Source organism: Equus quagga, chromosome 1, assembly GCF_021613505.1.
Source record: "Equus quagga isolate Etosha38 chromosome 1, UCLA_HA_Equagga_1.0, whole genome shotgun sequence".
Taxonomy (NCBI): Eukaryota; Metazoa; Chordata; class Mammalia; order Perissodactyla; family Equidae; genus Equus; species Equus quagga.
In genome coordinates, this window is record NC_060267.1 from 50,965,413 (window position 1) to 50,981,907 (window position 16,495).

At 50.1% G+C, this 16,495-nt stretch overlaps 1 protein-coding gene across 4 annotated transcripts in view; it reads right to left on the reverse strand.

The window, feature by feature from the left end:
- CLSTN3 (calsyntenin 3) overlaps window positions 1–16,495 on the reverse strand; it is a 36,341-nt gene that overhangs the window by 6,336 nt on the left and 13,510 nt on the right. For all 4 annotated transcript variants that reach the window (XM_046676119.1, XM_046676109.1, XM_046676128.1 and 1 more), the window contains exons 3-16: window positions 15,877–16,072; window positions 14,120–14,328; window positions 13,715–13,864; window positions 13,271–13,456; window positions 12,518–12,799; window positions 11,562–11,674; window positions 8,820–8,982; window positions 8,178–8,234; window positions 7,283–7,440; window positions 6,999–7,147; window positions 2,556–2,782; window positions 2,087–2,257; window positions 1,120–1,265; window positions 749–884 (exon numbers count right to left, since the gene is read on the reverse strand). In XM_046676119.1, the coding sequence (XP_046532075.1) occupies window positions 749–884; window positions 1,120–1,265; window positions 2,087–2,257; window positions 2,556–2,782; window positions 6,999–7,147; window positions 7,283–7,440; window positions 8,178–8,234; window positions 8,820–8,982; window positions 11,562–11,674; window positions 12,518–12,799; window positions 13,271–13,456; window positions 13,715–13,864; window positions 14,120–14,328; window positions 15,877–16,072 (2,343 nt within the window). The remainder of the gene's footprint in view (window positions 1–748; window positions 885–1,119; window positions 1,266–2,086; window positions 2,258–2,555; window positions 2,783–6,998; window positions 7,148–7,282; window positions 7,441–8,177; window positions 8,235–8,819; window positions 8,983–11,561; window positions 11,675–12,517; window positions 12,800–13,270; window positions 13,457–13,714; window positions 13,865–14,119; window positions 14,329–15,876; window positions 16,073–16,495) is intronic.

Below are 16,495 nucleotides of genomic sequence, written 5' to 3' on the forward strand. Positions count from 1 at the left end.
AAGAAAAAAACTGGAACATAATCTATCATCTTAACAATGGTTTCCTCTCTGTGATGGAATCATGGCTGACTTTCCTTCCTCATACTTGTAGTTTGTAGTTTTTCTACAACTTAGCAACTCTTACATCGGGGATTAAAACACTTCATCCCTGGTGCAGGAGCACGGCCAGGGAAGGAGGCCTTTGGAGGGCAGCTCTCCCTCGGGATGTAATACTTTGCATATTTGCATATTCTGTTGTAGAAAGTCTTAAGACTTTATAGATAGCACATAATTATACACATAATAGCACCAACATTCTCCTTGAGGACACAGACTGTATGTATCCTACAATTCTCTCATATTCCTAATAGCACTTTAGGACAGTGCTAGTACTATTGAACAGTAGGTGTTCAATAAATAAATACTTGATAGCTTCACTACAGAGGATCCCTAGATTGAGGGCTAATTTGATATTGTTAGGGGAGGGCAGCAGGAAAAAAAGGTTCTTAAACCCCACACTGACTTTAGGATTCCAGGCACAAGTGCTCCTGCGACGACACAGGCTCACCTTCTTCATGGGAGAAAGTTAACGCTCCAGGGGGACCAAGGGACCGGAACACAGTCGCCAGTTAAGTCAGGTACACAGGGAACAGACCGCACTGCTCCATGCCTGTCCTCCCCTCCCCGTGGTGGAGAGGGAGGATGCCAGCACTCAGCCCACTCCCTGCCACCAGCCCCTCCCTGCCTGGCCCCGCGCAGCCTTACGTACTGGAGTTTCGGTGGGAGCTGGCCAGGCTGTGTCCAGCCATCTCAGGCGGTGGCTGGTGACCACGGTGCAGGAACTGCTGGGAGCTGAGCACATGGCTTGGGTGGGCAACTCGGTTCATGCTGTGCAGCACACTGACCTGGGGAAACGGAGGGCTCACTGGGCACACACATCTCCCAGGTTCGACCCCACCTCTCTAGAGCCCACCTTTTAACCACTGCCCCACAGCTTCTCCTCCTTCTCCACCCACCGCCAGGCCCAGGAGTCCTCCAGGCTGTAATTTCCATTCCCACCAACTCTCAGTTTGAGTCCACTCCACCCTGGCTTCTCGTCAGTGGGGGATAGCTGTGGAAGGAAGGAACCTCTCTAGGTACCTCCACAATGAATTCATTGCTGGAGTAACGACCATTCATTTCCGAGCAGGAAAGCCGAAATTTCCTGGCATAAAGAGCAGCTCCATGTCGCAGCCGATAACGGGCCTGCCTCAGGATCTCTTCATACACAGTGATGCTCTCCACCCCTAGGGGAGGAGGACGCAGCTCAGTGCAAGAGCCAACAAAGAGGCTGGGACAGGACCCTCTCTCCCAGACTCCCACCAGTGCAGAATCGGTTAGTCCCACCCCTCAACAGGGGGTGACCTGAGTTCTCAGAAGAGATGCTCCCCTCCACCCCACTGCTGGCTCTCTGACTGGAGTCTCCATTTCCTGCTCTGCCCTTCTCTAACAGCTCTGTGGCTTCTGGGTAGGGATGGAGAGAAGGAAAGAAGGACACCCTGCAAGATAGAAGGGAGGCACAAGCAGGAGGGAAACAGAGAGGGGGAAATACAGAAGTCCTCAGTGAGGCTCTGGAAGGGAATGGAAACAGGAGGGAACTGGTTAGGCCCATCTTCTCTCACCCTCCCTTAAGGAGGGTCCTTTGGAGAAGAGTAGGCTTCCTTTGGAAGCTACCAGATCATTACTGCTATTCATTATGAGATGAGCACTTGACTTAAAGCTATGGTGTGTACATAAGATGAGTGAGACGGGAGATAGAGAAGATGGCTACTACCAAACAGCTAGATGATAAGAAAGCTGGTCAGAGAAGACTGAGCGAAAGGAGGAGAGGAACCAGGAGTGGCGATGAGCCTGGCTGTAGAGAGAAGCAGGAAGGAAGAATCATTTGGAGCCTAAACCCCGGCACACCTCCTCCAGGGACAATCTGGAAGCCAGAAGATCTTCCAGGCTTGGAAGGTGAAGATGGCACTTGGCCACATCCCTGGGCCTGGAAGGAGGACCCTCTGGATTTCCCAGATAGTTGATCATGGGGGAAGGCAGAAGAGGTGAGTTCTCAGGCCCCACTGACCAGCAATGGTGAGGTAGGCAGACGTGTTGGTGAGCTCCAGCCCTCGCTGCTGCAAGGATGCCATGTCCAAGAGCAGGCTTTCCCGTTCAGGGTCTAGGTCATCCCCCACCAGAGAAATTTCACAGCCGTCCAGGTTGTGCACGATCTCATCCGACATGCGTGTGTCTGTCACTGGATGGAAGAGAGTCAGGATCTTGGTCAGAGCTGAAGGGCTCACCTCATGGCCATTCTTCTTCCCCTTCCAGGGTCATTCTCTGAGAGCAGTCAGCATCATTTTCAAGAACATCATTACTCAACAATTTCCTTCTTGAGTAATGGGCCTCCTACTGGGTCTACGTCCTAATGGTAAATGGCCCTAATCAAGCAAATGCAGTACGAAGTCTGTCTCATATCCTGCCCCAGATTTTCTCCCTCACACTGGTTCAGACATGGGCCCCTTCTCTGGATGATATCCTGGGGTTATCCTTACCTGTGCCCTGCCAACTCTCATCCTTTTTGGCCTCTACTTGGTGAGAAATGGAGCAAGTGATTTGAAGATCGGGGAACAAAGGGACCCCCTCGGGTCCCTCAAAGTCCACAGCTGGGCGGGCAAAATGAGCAGTGCCAGTCAGCAGGATCTGGGGGGCGTCAGGCTGAAGTACCACCACGTAGCCCTCCACTTCGGGGATGGAGACACAGGATTCTTCACTGAAGCACCTGTATGAGAAGGCGGAAGAGAGGCAGCTTGTGACCCCAACACTCTCTCCCTTATAATCCATATTCTGTTTCATCCCTCTGGGCCTTCACCTCTACAACAGAGCACCCATGTCAAGAAGGGTGAGGGAAGGAAAGGGGGATAGTGTCTCTGCACCACCATGACCACCCCCAGCAGCAAAGCTGGAGGGGGGATACCCTTTCCTGGGAGGATGCCACAGCAGGAAAGAGTCAGGGACAGAAGGTCAGACAACCTTGACCTATCGTGGTGATCACATCACCATTGCCCTCCCCAAGGTTACAGAACATCTGTCAACCTTTATTTTACAAATTGAACTTACAAAAATCTATATACATATACAGTTCTTTATCCAGGAGATTTAAATTAAAAAGTGTATTCACTACAATATCTGACAGATACGTGCCAAAAAATATTCAACAAGAAAAGTGGGGTGGGATGGGGTGAGGGGGGCATGTCAAAGGATGTCCTCCTCCTTGGTGTGTCTTCCATTCATTCCCTTCAATATGAGAGAAACACACTTTGGTAGGTGAGCTACTCTGACCTTCTCGGACCTGCACTGGCCATCCCATGAGTCCTCACTGATCTCGGGGCCAGGACAAACTCTCCCCAGAGCACTCAGCCAGGCCAGACCAACCAACAGCACAGCCACTCAGGAACATGCCCCAGGATCACCTCAAGCCCCATCTTTTGCTAATTAATAATGACACCTCTGCTCATAGCACTTGCTGGTTTATGAAGCATTTGCCCATATTTTTCTCATTTATTTTAATCCTGCGGAATAGGGATTAAAAAAAAACCAAAGCTCTTAGGTCAATCATCCTGGCCACACAAGAAATATGTGTCCCAGTCAAGGCTCAAACTCATTCTTCTCATTCCAAGTCCACAATCTTCCCACTAAACCACAGCCACCATTTGGGGCCTGGGTTTGTGCCAGTCAAATTTATAAAGAAGTGCCCCCTTGAACGAACAGTCTTCACAGGGGAGTTGGTAATTCAGGAGCAAGGACTAAGGTCCATATGGTTGTGCTAACTGAAATGATTGTGCTGAGCCAACTGTTATTAGTGCTCCTGAGCATGCCCAGCTTGACTGCTGGAGCCAAAAATGAGAAGGCACAGCCTCAGCAGATATGATGAGCTCAGAGTCCCTGAAGTTATCAATGCCTATGACTTGCTGCGTTCCTCTGCCACAAGGAGTGGGGCCTAAGACAGTCTTCACTGTCATTTAGAGAGGCCCAGATCAAAGCCTCTTGGGAAACAACCCCAGCTGACCCTGGAGCACAGGCTCCCACAGACATTCCCACTGCGATGAGCAATCCAAAGGGAACCCAAAAGGGAAGAGGGGGCTGTCTCTGACTTGAAGGCACTAATGATCCGGAGAGATTAGATATGGCACACAACTCTTAAAACAAGGGCAAACATGGTCACCCTCATATGAACGGAACAAAGAAAACCCATGAGAGTTCAGAGAGGGAGAGGTTATTTCTGGTTAGGATGGGAATGGGAGGTCTGGCAAGGGAGGGTAGGGATAATCAAGAAAAGTAGAAAATGAGCTAGCCTTTGAAGGAGAGTACGACTTTGCTAGGCAGAAGGTGAGGAGCATACTAAGGAGAGTAGAGGAACACAAGGCAGGAAAGGCTGGGGCCAGATGGTTGAGGGCTCTGAGTGCAATTGGTACACAGTGGGCGAGAGGAAGTCATTGACGTCATCTTCATCAGGGGAGTGTGAGAATGAAAATCCTGACTTAAGATCACTAACCTAGCCTCAGTTACTCACTAATTGAGTTAGAATACTAGAGATAGGTCAACTAGTGAGGAGGCTACGGCAATAGGCGAGGTGAGAGGTAATAAGAGCCTGGGCTGGAGTGGTAATAGCAGAAATGGAAAAGAAGGAGACAGACTCCAGACACCTGGCACAGAGGAGGGATCTAGGGGACCTGGCAACTAATGGGGCATGGAGGATGAAGACAGAGAGGAATCCAAGATGACTCAGAGGTTTCAAGCCCGGGTGATTGCAAGGACCAAGACACCACTACAGAAATAGAGAATTCAGGGGGAGGGGCTAGTTTGGGCATTGAAGTTCGTTGCTTCAGCTTCAGCTCATTTGTTTGAGGTGCTGGCAGAACATCTAGATAGAGGTTATAGGAAGCAGCTAGAAATTCAAGAGCTATGGAAAGAGGACAATGCTAAAGATAAAGATGTTGTAGCCATCTGTTCAAGGGTTAATGCCACGAGTAGAGGGTGTTTCGAAGAAAGAGATCACAAAAAAACCCTTAGGGAAAACCTGCATTGACTGAATAGTTGCATAAATCTGGCTTTAAACAGGCAGAGGTCTAAGAACTAACTAAACATTGGAAGTTAGGGAAGCCACGCGGACCAGGGCAAGGCTATGCATCAGAGAAGGGAGGTGCTACTAAGTATCTGTTTCTCTCTGTCTTACACACACACACACACACACATCTATATTTTCTCCCACCACCTTGAGGAAGTTTTAGGGTAGCACTAACCACCTGGAAGCCCTAAAAGTGGAGAAATGAGAGCTCTCTCTTCCTTAACCTCATAAAGAAAACAACAAGGCCCCTTCTCTCTACTAAAGAACCAAAGTCAGGCTCCCAGTCCTTGGATAAGCTCTTCCCTGGGCCTGAAAGAGGCAGGAGGAATTCAAATGAGCCAGTTAACAGAGAGGATGTCAACTCCTCCCACTGCGGGCAGCCTCTTGCAGAGCTCCACCCTAAACGAAAAGACAGGGCCAACCCTTCTGAGTGGTCCTGAGCAGACCAAAGGGTATGAGGCAACCACTTGGTCTCTGAGACATTAAGCTCTTCATAGCTGGATGGCAGCCCTTTAACAAATAGAGTCCTGACTAGACCATGGTGGGGTGCACACTCAGCTCTGACCCACACCCACGGGACCTCATCTACCTGTGGCCTTCAGGTCCACGCCATGACCACACCATTCCCAAAAGCCCTGTCGCTGCCTTCCAGGGCTCTGATTGTGAGGGCTGATGGCCATGCCCAGGCACTGGCTAGGGCTGAGAGCCCTCACCTCTCTAAACCCACCCTTCCTAGGATAGGGACAAGTCAGAGATGTTCATTTTCATATAGCTTACGGAGAAACCGAGGCAGAGTAGGGGAGAAGAGAATGTTTACTCAGGAATCCTGACTGCTATACTGTGTAATTCACCCAATAGATGGCAGTGTCTCCTAAAAACTGCCCTGTAAACCATGACAAGGGGTGAAAATGCCTTCATATAACAATAGCCAACATCCGCAGAATAGGCACGCCGCTGGGCACTGGATCTGGATTATATCACGTAGTCTTCATAACAGTTCCGTGAATTAGACTTTATTGTTATTCCTGCTTTATAGCCTTTGCTCAATGCTAAAAAGCTAGTAAGTAATAGACCCTGTGTTCTTAACTATCAGCTTTCATTACCTCTCAATTAATCCATATTTTTAAACACCTAGTAGACTCAAACCTTGAAGTAATCTACAAGTTTTCTTTTAAAGAATTCAGAATCATTCACTTAGAATCCAGAGGTCAGCAAACTTTTTCCAGGAAGGGCCAGACAGTAAGTATCTTCAGCTTTTGGGGCCGTACTGTCTCTGTCCCAGCTACTCAGCCCTGCCATCATCACGGGAAAGAAGCCATAAACAATATGCAAATGATGGGCATGGCTGTGTCCTAATAAAACTTTATTTACAAAAACAGGCAGCAGACCAGATTCAGCCCTGGGGCCACAGGGTGCCAACCCCCAGGCTCAGATCATCCTATGTGACCTTGCAAGAGTTTGATGAACCAAAGTTAAAAGAGGTGAAACAGCTAGATCTATTCGCCCAGGGTCATCCAGGCAATTAGTACTGAGTCAGAAGTAATATCAGATCTCTCTGCTCCCAATCCAGTACCCTCTCTGTCCCACTTTACACATCAGCATAGAGGCACAGAGATTAAAACCCCAAATCCTGGAAACGTGGCTTAGTGGAAAGAGTAATGAATCGGTTGTGGGGAAATCTGAGTCTAGTCCAGGCTCTTCTACCAACATTGCTATGTCAATTGAGCAGGTCAGTTGTCCTTCTGAGGGCCCCGTCTCCCCAGCCACAAAATGAGGGTGGTGTGCCTAGCCCTGGGTGACATCCAAGGCCAAGGAGTTCTGACACCATCTGGCTCTGCTCTGTGATTTGCCCGCCCCACCCAACACTCACTTGACGGCAGTGGTGAGGCGCAGGGGCCTGACGCCAGGCGTGGCAAAGCGCAGAGTGTTCATGTAAGCCACATGCTGCAGGGCATGGTTGAAGGTCTCCACATCATCCCCCTCCAGGGTGAGCAGGGACTGCGAGGGGTTCACGTGGACCTGGGCCCCAGACATAGACATGGCTGAGAGCAGGATCAGAGGCGGGAGAGGAAGGGAGCAGAGGTAGAGAGGTGGGGCAGGGGTGGGGGCCAGGGGATGTGCTGGGAAGGAGAGGGCTAGAGGAAGGGATGATACCTTCATGCCTTTGCCCAGGCTCTCGAAATCCCTATAGTCCAGCCCCTCCCGACATGCATAGAGGCACTCGATGACCTCACGGCTCTCCAGGCGGCCTGAGCGCACGCTGAAACCAGCCAGGTAGCCATGGAAGTAGTGATGGATCGGCAAGGGGTCTCCTAGGGGAGGAACACAGGGGTGGACGGGAGGTGAGAGGAGGTGAGAAGAGAGGAGGAAAAGAAGGAGCAAAGGGGGCTGAGAGAAAGGGAAAAGACAGAAAAAGCAGAAGGCTTGAGAAAGAAAATGAAAAGGAGAAAGGTAGAAACTGAAAGAAGGAAAGAAGAGAGATGAAGGCAGGAGGGAAGTGAGGCTAAGGCGGAGACTGGAGAAGGCAGAGAGAGAAGACAGAATAAAACCAGGAGGAGAAGAGCGAAAAATAGAAGCAACAGAGATGAGAAAAGCTTCCAGGAGAGGAGGAAAGGGAAGAAGGAAAGCAAAACCAAAGAGAGGAAAGAGGAGACATAACGAAGGAAAGGAGGAGCCTGCAAGAGAGGCACCTTCACAGTGACATGCAAGGAGACCAGGATGAATGTGTGCGAGCTTCATAGATGCCCAGATCTTCCCTGACGGGTGACTGACTCCTGCCTCCTGCGTTCTGCTACATGGAAAGCCAGCAAGAGAACTCCTTTACTTTCCTCTGTAGGCAGGAAGGGACACCCAGGCTCCAGCCAAGCTCCGTCTGGCCTTACGTCTCCAAAGAAACCCTGCCTTGCTGTAGTTCTCAGAGGCTCTGCCCCTTGGCGGCATGTGAGGCAGTAAATAGTGAGGCTGGATAGGACTGGCGATGGAAAAGGGAGCACAGAACAGAAAGTTAAGATGAGAACCCTCTGGTCTCCAGGTTTTATACACAGAGTACCTTGTGTGGTGTCTGTACTGTTGTCTCCTCCCTTTTCCTTCTCTTTGTTCTTTTCCTCTGGAGGGAAAAAAAAGTGGCAGTGAGCTCAGGGTTGTGGGGCCAGATTGACAGAAAGAAGAGGTCTTGCCTGCTCTGACCCTGCCCACAGAGGACTTGCATCTCTCAGCTGAGTCCCAACCCTTCTTTTGTCATGTCTCAATCTCTCTGTTATAGACAAACCCCCAAATATGTTGCTGAGGAAGGACAAGGGCTCTGGTAAGACACACACACACAAAGGCTCCCAGAAGGAAAGAAAAAAAAAAGGAAATAGTTTAAAAGTTGAAAGATTGATGACTCTCTGAAGGGTTACTGGCCTCCTGGAGGGGACCCAGCTGTGGAAATCACCATCGTGATGGAACAAAGTAGGAATGAACTGGCTGACCAGAAAGAGAAATTCTGGTGAAATCTGAGAAGGAAATTCCTCCAAGTCAGAGGTGATGATTAGTTGAATGGGTGGGAGTTATGGGGGCTGTGGTCTCCTCCACCAGAGCTCTTTCTTCAGGGGGATTATGAAGGTCAGGCTGCCCTTGCTCCTTTACCAATCCTCAGCCACTGGAGGCTCTAACCTTTAGTGGTTTCATTAAGAAGTTCAGGAGGACTTACCAGCCCAGCAGGCCCCAATCATGAGTGCAGGTTCCCTTCGGGGCGGGTGGATGAGACCATTGTCATGGATGAGGGCAGGGTCAAACGAGATGCCATCAGCATAGAGTGTGACTGTGGGGAATTCGAGGTTCAAAGCATAGTGGTGCCACTCATCGTCACAGACCTGGGGGAGGAGGATGGGGCAAGAATCCCTCGGTTACTTCATCTTGAGGGAACTAACGCAAGGCACTGCCCCATCTCCTGCAAGACAGGGGCCAGTCGCTCATATTCCCAGTTCTAGCAATAGGGTTTACTAGTGAATTGCTGCCTACCCGGTTCAAGGAGTAACATCCTTGCCCAAAATCTATCAAGCACCAACCTAGTATCTAAAATTCCACTCTTCAGGTAAACCTTTAAAACTGTAAACTTTTCTAAGAGGAGTAACACTATTTTGTGAATGCATTTTTCCCCAAAAATGTACGTATGTATGTATGTATGTCACTGGAATCTCTAAGTCTGTAACCCAACAGGAACCACTAAAACAAACACGCTTCTCTTTGCGGTTTCTCCAGGATCAGACAAGCCGGGGTGGCGGATGGTCAGAAGAATGAGAGGCAGAGAGTTCTCTGCCTTACCAACTTCCAAACACTGGAATTCCTCAAGGTTCAACCTCGACCCTCTTCCCTTTCCTCTGTACACTCTTTTCCTAGGGGTTACCTCCTCTGTGCCTGTGGGTTCAGATGCCATATCTATGCTGACAACTCTAAAATCTGATCCCAGCCCAGAACTCTCCTGTGAATGCTCTGGCTCACCACTTGGTTGTCTTACAGGTATCTCACATTTCACACGTGTGAGATGGAAGTCCACACCCCTTCCCCATCGTCTCAGTTTTCCCTGGGCAGAATAAATGTTCTGCCGTCCGTCCAGTTGCTCAAATGGATGACCTAGGAGACATCTTTGATCCTTCTCTCTCCCTCATCCTCCATGTCCACTCCATCAGTGGGTACTGTCGATCCTAAGGCCAAACAGAACTAAAAGCTGTGGGTTTCTGTTCAGTTCTCTCCATCTCCATTGACACACATCACCCAAATCCTCAATCTTCTCCTATGTACTGTTGCAACAGACTTATCTCTATACTTACACTCGTCTCTCTTACATTCATGTCTCTCTCCAATACATTCCTCCCATAGTCGCCAAAGTCATCTTCTTAAAATGTAAAGTTGATCAGGCCACATCCCTGCTTTGAACCCTTCATAAGGCTTCCCATCTCTCATTGGACAAAATCCAAATGAACCCCACCTGACAGAGTCCATTGTACAACCTGATCACTACCCACCTTTCCGATCTCAAACCCAGTCTTTCCCCCTTGTTCACTGCACTCTAATCTCATTGGCCCTCTTTCCATGCTTGGAACATGCTGAGCTCTTTCCTCCCTCAGGGCCTTTGCATCTGCTCCTCCTACTGCCTGGAACACTCTCTTCTCACAGCTATTTCTCATCCTTTAGGACAAGCTTACATTTCACGTCCGTCAGGCCTTCACTGAACATGGGACCAAAGTTGAGTTCCCCCCACCTTGCCTCCCTCTATTCTCTACCTCGGTCCCTTGCTTTTCTTTCAGAGAATTTATCACAATTTTTCATTCTTATATTTCTACTTACTTTTTAAAAATCTAGATCCCCAACTAAAACGTAAGCTCAATGAAGGCAAAGATTTTGTTCCATCTTATACTCCACTGTATCTCCAGAACCTAGCAGAATGACAGGGTATTGATATTTAATAAATATTTGCTGAATAAATAAGAGCAAATAAAAGAAAAATAGAAAGAGCAATGTTACCAATATTAGCAATGTAGGGGAAAGATCAAGAAGCGGCAAAAGGCAGAATATCTCTTTGAAAGAATGCCACAAAAAGCAAAAGCTTTTGTAGACAGCCCTCAATTCTCCAGTTTGTGGATTTTCTGGGCCCTTCATTTCCCCTTCTCTCTCTTCCACTTCCTGCCTTTTTTCAGCCATTTGCTTACTCAGCCACTCCACCAAGGCTTGCAAGAAAAATAGAAGGAGATGGAACCTCAAATTAGTCCCCGCTGGTCCTTGTGGTCAGCTTGGAGAATGAATAAAGAAGAGGCTAGAATTGTTGGCTCATGAGAGGATTTTTTCTTTTTCTTTTTTTTTGCCCATTTTTATTTGTCCCTCATAATCATGGATAATAATACTAAGAATTAAAATGTATAGACTGCTTTTCAGTCTATAAAGGACTATTACATCATTTTATCCTACAACAACCCTGGGATACAGAATCCCTATTATCCCCATTTAATAGTCAAAGAAACTTAAGTTTAAACATATTGACCAAGATTTTGTGACTAGTAAGGTCCCCTGGCAGGACTTAAACCCAATCTGTGTCCCTCAGAATTACTTATATCCTTGATTACAACATGCTAACTGCTTGGAAGTCAGGGACAAATACTGTTAAAGTTCTAGATAAGAAGGAAATGAAATAAAACCAGGGGGAAAGAGCTAGTTGATTAGGTTTGACGTTAGTAGTAATTTGTTTTCCTTTTAGTCCAGGAGTGCTTTCTGCAGGAGACAAGACTTGGAAAAAGAGAACAAGAGAACCTGGGGGTACAACGATCAGGAACTGAAAGTGGAGAATGAAAGAGGGGGCATAGGGCGACCTCAAAAATGCCATGCCCTGCCTAGGACCCTCCTTCCCTGAAAGTAAGTTACATCACCCAGCTTTCCCTGGAGCCTCGCACCAGCTCACCTGCTCCAGCTTCCAGAGGAACTTGACCGGGCGGGTACTCTCAAGCAGAGGCCAGTAAAGGAAGGCAATTCTGCAGCCATGGACGGTCAGTGAGTAGTGAGAGAAGCCATCCTCTGAGGAGAGAGGGTGGAGATGGGGGTCAAACCCAGGGCCTGAGGCAAGTACATGTTCAAAGCACCAGGAGGGAGAGGAACTGGATTCTTTTTCCTTCCAGGTGCGCTCTTACTCCTGCATTCTCTTACTCCTGCATTCTCTAGCGTCTTCTCTCTCTCTCTCTCTCTCTCTCTCACACACACACACACACACACACACACAGAGTCCAGCCCAGGTGACAACTAGGGCTTCTCAGACATCTGAGAAAGGGGCTGAAGGGGGACACTGGCCAGCCTGCTTCCACCCAGATCTTTATTGGTCCTTTGGTTAATACAAACATCATGGGTGACAGTCCTTTTCAGGTCAAAAGAAATGAGCTCAGAAAAGTGGCAGAAATGGAAGAGCAGGTCAAGGCTGAGCCCTCCCTGGAAAGATGTGCCACTGCAGTGGAGGGAGGAGGGGTACTTAGAGATGAGCCAATGAGCCCTTATAGCAGGAGGATGGGATGGTGATGGAAGAGAAAGAATGGGGCACACCATTATCCAGGCCTTTCCATCGCAATGGAGGGGCTTTAATGGGAGAAGATTTGGGGGCACTCTACTCCATGTGGGATGCAGGGGGATTGAGCAACTGCAAATGAGAACAGCAATGAGCAGTCCCACTGCACTCTGAGGGCAGTAAGCTCTCACCTTGTCATGTTGGGAGTCGATCACAGAATTTGAGGGAGCATCAAACCTAACATTGCCATCTTACAAATGAGGGAGAGCAAGTGACCCATTCACAGTAAAAGACTGCCCAGTGATAGAGGCAGGACACAAAGCCAGTGTCCCCACTCTCAGACCAGCACCCTGAGGAAGGCTCACCATTTTGCACAGTGTTACACACGATGGTTTCCTCTTCCTTCTTGCCCTTGTTGGGAGTTACACCATGTTTCATCCAGAAAGACAGGGTAAAATGGTCACTGAGGCTGTCCTGGGGCCCAGAGCCCAGCCCAGCTGTGCCACCCAAGGGCACCTGCACAGCTTGGGTGCCATTGAACCAGTATATAAGGCTGCTGTCCTGGCTGTAATGCACTGAGAGTCCCGCCGTCCAGTTGGCATTGGGGCCAGGCATGGGCAACAGATCCACCTCCCCAGTGGCAGCACCTGCAGGAGCCCCAGAGGGCACGAGAGTCAGAGCGGGGAAACGGGAAGCAGGCAGGGCAAGAGCGACTGATGGGAAGACTGATGGAGACTACAGCTAGTCTCACTGACTCTTCTGGCCTTTCAAAGACAAGAGAGGGATAAACTTCTCTTCTAGGAATAGCTTTCCAACTAACTCAACCCCTTTTCCAACTCTTCATCTCTCCCTACCATTGTTCCACAAAGTACCTGGTAACTGTCTTGTGCTACAATTATGCATCTTTGCCAATGACATATTTATTTGCTTTTTGGGCCACGAGAGCTAACTACCTGCCACAACCACTGTGGATGTATGCACTCTGGATGGACAAAGGAAGATGTAAGAAGGCAGATTCTTAGGAAACAGGCAGAGGAGGATCAGGCAGAGGCTGGGTGGGAAGGGGCAGGCCTGGGGTGGGGAGGTGGGCGAGGCGGCAGGGGAGCAGGCACACCCACCACAGAGTTTCCGCAGTGCCCGCTCTGAGTAGTTGTCTCGGTCACAGCCCTTGGCCACATGGCTGGTCTGCAGCTCTATGGTGGCCTGAATGTTCCAGAGAGGTTCATCACATGTCTCCAAGCGGATACCAGGGAACAAAGCCAAGCTCCCAGCACCTGGTGCATATTCAATCCTTTTGTTCCAGCCTGCATGGGTGAGAGGGAGAGGGCGGTGGACAGAGAGAGAAGGGTAAGTCAGCCCCTCCTATCCATTTCTCTCTTGCCACTCCACTGGCAGTCTCAGGCTCCTAGGAAAATGGCCGGCCAGGGTGGAGAGCTATAAGCCTGACTCCAAATATCCCTCCCCTGCCTCCTAGCCTAGCCCCTATGATTGTCAAAGGGACAAAAAAGGAGACCAAGGTAAAAGATGCTTCACAAGATGGGTCACTGAGCTGAGCTCCTCACCTTGCCAGCTGGGTTTACAGGTGGGCTTCACCTGGATCTCAACCTCGGCATCATCTGCCGCCCGCTTCTTCCCGCAGTCGTAAGCCGTCACCGTAAACTTGTAGAGCCTCTCACCACTGTACTGCAGCTTCTCCGTGTTCTCAATGTTCCCTGAGGTGGGGGTGTGGGTGGAGGCGGATAGAGCAGGTCAAGAGCACTAGAGAAATCCCGGGGAGGCAAGGGGAGGGCTCATGAGCTAATTGGGCACAGGTGAACTATGCAGCAGGAAGCGGGGAACAAAGCGTCTGGGACAAAAGCTCCACATCTGAGAAGGAGGGTGTGCAATGAGGATCTGACAGGCAGGAGAAGTGGAGAGCACAGCCCTGGAGTGTCCTAAGGGATGTGGGATGCAGGGGCTGCACTCACCGTCATTGTCGATGAGGAAGGGGGTGTTGGGAGTGAGGATCTCGTAATAGCAGATCTGGCTGTACTGGGGGGAGCAGTCACCATCGATGGCTTCGACCCGCAGGATGCGGTCATACAGCTTCCCCTCGGTCACCGCAGCGCGGTATAGCCGCTCCACAAACACTGGGGCAAATTCATTCACATCATTGACCCGCACATGCACAGTCGCCCTGCAAGTGCCAGAGCAGAGGAGGAACAAGGAAGAGTCAGCCAGCCTCGATATTCCATACCAGACACTCGCCGAGAGGCACCCGTAGGGATCCAGACAGGGAATCAGAGCAGAAGGGAGCCAGTGTGTCCCTGAGCTTGGGGCAGTCAGCACGCTCAGCCCCACCGCCTGGGGCACCAGGCACCCCAAGAGGGAGGGCCGAGGGAAAGAGCAACTGATGTAGGGGTAAGGAGCAACCCCAGCGGGGGCCAGCAGCTGATGACTTCTGTACAGAACGCTATAGGTTGTGGTGCCAAGACCAGCGGTAAGGCAGAGGATTTTGTGCCCAGCAGGTCTTTCCTTCACAAGTCAGATCTGCAGAGTTAGAGCCAAATTAAAACCAACCATGGGAGGGGAAGTGGCATTTGTTCAAAAGCCATAAGTCATCTGCCATGAGTCGTACGTGTGAGATGAGTGCAGCCTTCTGCATACGCATGTGCGATGTGCATGTCGGCTGTGGGCCCTCCCTACTCGGGCACCTGCGGGCCAAGCAGAGCTCAGCTAAGCCTTTTGTGCTGAGCCCTGCCCTTAGCCAAGATCCAGGTGCCGGAGGTCCAGAGGCAGGGGTCCTATCTCCAAATGGGAAAATGAGTCACAAGGATGGTTTATCGCTAGTGCCTCTTAGTGGCCCAGGAATCCTGACTGCCAATCTTTCTCCCATTCTCAAATGAGAAGTTAGCTGGAACAGACGTAGGAGTCCTGGGCCCCAGTCTCTTTCATGCTTAGCCATCTCCTGCCTACCCTAACCTAGAGCTGTGCATGTGTATGTTATGTGTGTGAGCGTGGTGCACAATACAAGTAGACTGATGGGGCAATTGGAAGGGATCCAGATGTGTGCTCAATGCACTCATCTTCCTCTTCCTCATTGTAACCCCCATGTACTGAGCCCTTTCCTATGCTTCAGGCACTGTGGTGCATGCTTTGTACACAAACCACCTCCTTTCGTCTTCACAGTAACCTAAAGAGGTAGGTATCTCGGCCAGGCCCAATGGTTAAGTTTGCATGCTCTCCTTCGGCAGCCTGGGGTTTATGGGTTTGGATCCCAGGCATGGACCTACACACCACTCATCAAACCATGATGCAGCAGTGACCCACATGCAAAATGGAGGAAAATTGGCACCGACAGTAGCTCAGCAACAATCTTTCCTAAGCAAAAAAAAAAAGAAGATTCGCAACAAATGTTAGCTCAGGGTCAATCTTCCTCACCAAAAAAAAAAAAGTATGTATCATCATTATCCCAATTTGACAGATAAGGAAAAGCAGATCCAGATGGGCTAAGTTGCCCAAGGTCATAAGAGGCAAAACCAAGATTAGATCTCACTGAGTTCTACTGCATGTTTCTGTCACCTTGACTGAAGGCTCCTGGAGGACAAAGACTCTGTCTCTAAACCCTACAAACAGAGAGGGGAGCCGGTAGCTCATCAATGACAGCATGGACAGAGGATGGTGAGCAGCTTGGGAGGAGGGAGAAGAGCCCTGCAGCAGGGGACCGGGACAAGGGCTTCCTCACTTGTGGGACTTCTTGGTGTTGGCCCCGTCAGGGCCCTCGCCACAGTCGTAGGCCTGGATGGTGAAGGTGTGCTCCTTCTGGGCCTCACAGTCCACTGGCTCCTTGGCCCGGATCAGCCCTTCTCCCGTCGCCTTGTCCAGGATCACAGCCTCAAAGGGCACCCCAGACCCATGGAGCCGGAAGCCACAGATCTCACCTGGCAGAGGGGGAGGGAGGGATGAGGCTCCTGCAACCACCTCCAGCGTCTCCTTCCCAGCCTCAGCCTCCCCACCTCGGGTTCCCGCTTCACCTCTTCTCCCAAACCCCATCAGTTCTCCTGTACATGTGACAGCAATAAGTATCAAACATAGAGCTCCAATCCCAGCTTCCCTGAGCAGCAACCTCTCAGAGCCACCAGGTCTGAGATCTGGCAAAATCTTGATGTGTTTAACCCCTGCCTGGCCACGTCCCTCTCTCCCGCTCCCTTTACTCAACCACCATTCTTCAATGGAGCCCATTCGCCTCCTTGAGCCTACTTCTTCCATTTTCCCAAGGTCTCTTCCCCATTTCCTCATTGCTCTCCCTCCCAGGACCTCCCCTCTCCTCCCTTGCCCTCTGTCCTACCCACCTTGCCATGTCC